Below are 3,363 nucleotides of genomic sequence, written 5' to 3' on the forward strand. Positions count from 1 at the left end.
CAACCAGTCCATATGCCATTTATTGAGCAGTTGTATGTAATAGGCACTTTACTCATCCTAATTCATTACTCCTTATAACAAGTCTATGAGGCAGGTACAGAAATTACATCAACTTTTCTCTGGGGAAACTGAGGAACATAAACTTTTCCAAGGACAAACAGCTAGCAATCTGGTAAAGACAGAATTCAAATCCAGACAGTCTGGATGCAGAGCCCGTGCTCTTAAATGGTACACTATATAAAATCACTAGTAGAATATAGGGGTCACAGTGCCCACATGTTAGTTGCTATTATTATCTTAAATTTAAAGTTGACTCTTACATCATAAACATGAGTTAATCAGTCCTACAAATATGTTATTAACAGACTGATGAGTTATTTTGAAAACCACTCAAATGCACCAAGAGTATTTTAAATTGTCCTTTCATTTGTTTTGTAAATTAAGTCTTTAAAGAAAAGCTATTTATAAGGTAAGTGTGCCCTTGTGCATTGGCATCCTTCATTCCTGGAATGATAGCTGAAAGCGGGTTTCTCAGATGTCAGCCTTCTCCAACATGTTGATTTGTTGGACTGAAGGGCAAGGGTTCCTAAATTAAGCGTTAGTGGACTGGTACAATATGTCATCGATAAGCTACTGGTACTATGTATTAGCGTGGAGTCAGCAGACTCTACAGAAAATCCTAAAAAGAGCACAACAAAATCAAGGCTACAGGTTCTAAGAGATATGCAGGTTGGGGCTATCTGACAGCATCTTCTGATTTTCTTTAAACTGTGACTATACCTCATTGATAGTCCATCTAAATGAGATATAATTTTACAGTAAAGTTTGATTTATTTTTTGTATTACACATAATTATCTGTGCAAACTTAGCAAAAGTTTAAAGTTTAGATAATTACAAGAAAATGACAGGATGAAATCTGCTTCAATTGAAACAAATGTGTTTTCTATTTTTAATAAGACTTATGCAAGTGCTATTTTAGAGGGTGGCAATTTGACTATCGAATGGTTTAAAAAGGGGCACAAACTTCAGAAATGATGATATGCACAGAATAGATATTTTTCTAAGCTTTCAATTACATCAAGTGGTTTTCGGTATCGCATTCATTTATATATTGCTGAATAAAATGTTTTGTTTATCACAAAGAATGCCATTTAAACACTTTCATAAACGAGCTTTCTTTCTTTACTTCTTTCTCTTTGCAAAAAATAGCAACCAAACTCAATCCTAAAAACAACAGAATCATGGAAATTTCAAGTGATCTAATAAAGTTTTAAAGCACTGGTGCAGGAAGTTAGGATAGTAAAAAAGAATTTGCAGGAACTGGTTAGAAAAAGCTTGACAAGAAGAAAACATAGATGTTTTTTAAATCTATGGGAAAGGAATATAAGACTTGCGTCTGCAATAAAGCTTATCTAGAAATTGGATGTAATTCTCTTCTTAAATATTTAAGAGATTTCTGGATAAAAATTACTTCTGTTAATATTTTATCCACTGTATACTTGTGACCTGTAAACAAGCTGAGATAGCCACCACCTTTCAATAATTTTGACATGTTCCAGCTTTTTTCATATCAAATTGAGGACAAAGATGGAATGCTATGCTTATGAATAAAGCTTCTGTTATAACACCAAAAGCATAACTTTTGTTTAAAAAATTATATAACTGGGTCAAGAATAATGATTACTCATTACAAATTTCATAACAGTTCTAAGACATACTTTAGAACAGTAACATTGAAAGGTTTTAGTAAGCCTTGTTTCCTCCCACCAAGCCTGCCCCCACTCTTCAACCTCTAAGCATTCAAAACAAAAACACTAAAAAGAAAACAGTTGAAAGCGAATAATTAGAAATATGACCCACCTTACAGAAAGCCTTCTAATTAAGAGACAGAATTAAACATTTTAGGTATTAGTAGCAAATAGTTCTTTAAAATTTTATCCATACTTCAAAACACTATCCTCATACACATGCTGCTTAAAGAAAAGTGTAAAACAGTAATCTATCATATATAAGCAATCTATTTTTCATCTATTTTAGACAGTATTCTTGATTTATAAAATAGTATTAGTGCTGAAGCATCCCTACATTTGAGTTTTCTTCTATTCTTTGGCACTAAAATATGAACATTAATAAATTCAGTTTCTAAGTAAACACTGCTGTTATCTGAGTGCTATTTTCTCTGACTTACACATTAACTGTTTTAATATACTTACCCGCACCTCTGGTGTAGAAGATGGGGATGAGGAGAGGGTGATGCCCAAAGAGGTGGGTGCTGTAGGTTCTTCTATGGCACCTCTTGCAATCATCAACTTCACTCTATTTCCACACTGCCTAAGTACCTGTGCTACTTGCTCACTGCTCATTCCTGCCAGATCTGTGTCACCAATCTTGAGAATGTGGTCTCCACTGCATAATCGTCCATGCTGAATAAAACGAGTTTGAATAATTAGGCTATTCTTATTGTAATTGCACCAGAGAAATCCTAAATGAGGAAAGGGGAATAATATACGGGACGTCCCCACTCATAAGGGGGAGCTAAAGAATGAAAGAAAGGAGAAAGGAAGGAAGGAAGAAAAGAAAGAAAGCAGGAAGAAACAAACAACTATCACAATAATTGTTGAAATAAATGTTGAACTTTCAAAAGGAGTGAACAGAACTGTAGTTATTAGAGGTGGGAAAGGAGGGAAGGGAAAAAATTGGTTAAGAGTCACATGAATGATTACATTTTGTAAAGAGGAGCATAATAATTGTCCTGATTTTTTCATCATGTATTGTATGTAGGGACTGATATTCAACTCTGTACCCACAAATATATATAATCAATTTTGTTTCAATACAAAAAATTGCAATGATATGAATTACCAATCATGGGACACTAACATGTGGTTGTAAAATTAACTGTCTTCTGAAACATCCGAGCATCATTCAGCATGAAATTCACAAATATTCCTTAAATCAAAAGCTGATATGAACTTTTCATTTTGATATTTACTTACTAGATGTAAGAAAAAAATGCCTGTAGTGATTTTTTTTGAGGGACAGAAAAAAGAAAATGCCAGAAAGCAAAGATGAAGTATGAAATAACAAAAATTAGAAATGAAAAAGGTGATATTATAACTGACACCTCAGAAATACAAGGAATCATTAGAGACTACTTTAAACAACTATATGCCAACAAATTTGAAAATCTGGAGGAAACGGATAAATTTCTGGATACATACAAACTATCCAAACTGAGACAAGAAGACATAGAAAATCTGAATAGACCAATAACAATAAAAGAAATTGAAGCTGTTATCAGAAGGCTCCCAACAAAGAAAAGTCCAGGACTGGACTGGTTCACTGCAGAGTTCTACCAAACC

The 3,363-nt window shown here is 33.5% G+C and overlaps 1 protein-coding gene across 1 annotated transcript; it reads right to left on the reverse strand.

Annotated features, from left to right (window-relative positions):
• Nucleotides 1-2,065: 2,065 nt before the first annotated feature.
• On the reverse strand, nt 2,066-2,424 carry LOC103603824 (multiple PDZ domain protein-like; the record flags this gene model as incomplete). The annotated part of the gene is made up of 2 exons (XM_008588412.1): nt 2,066-2,113; nt 2,215-2,424. Coding segments are annotated over 2 exons (258 nt in total), but the record flags the coding sequence as incomplete, so codon positions are not given.
• Between the last annotated feature and the right edge of the window lie 939 nt (nt 2,425-3,363).

This window comes from Galeopterus variegatus, unplaced genomic scaffold (assembly GCF_000696425.1).
Source record: "Galeopterus variegatus unplaced genomic scaffold, G_variegatus-3.0.2 Scaffold4805, whole genome shotgun sequence".
Classification (NCBI taxonomy): domain Eukaryota; kingdom Metazoa; phylum Chordata; class Mammalia; order Dermoptera; family Cynocephalidae; genus Galeopterus; species Galeopterus variegatus.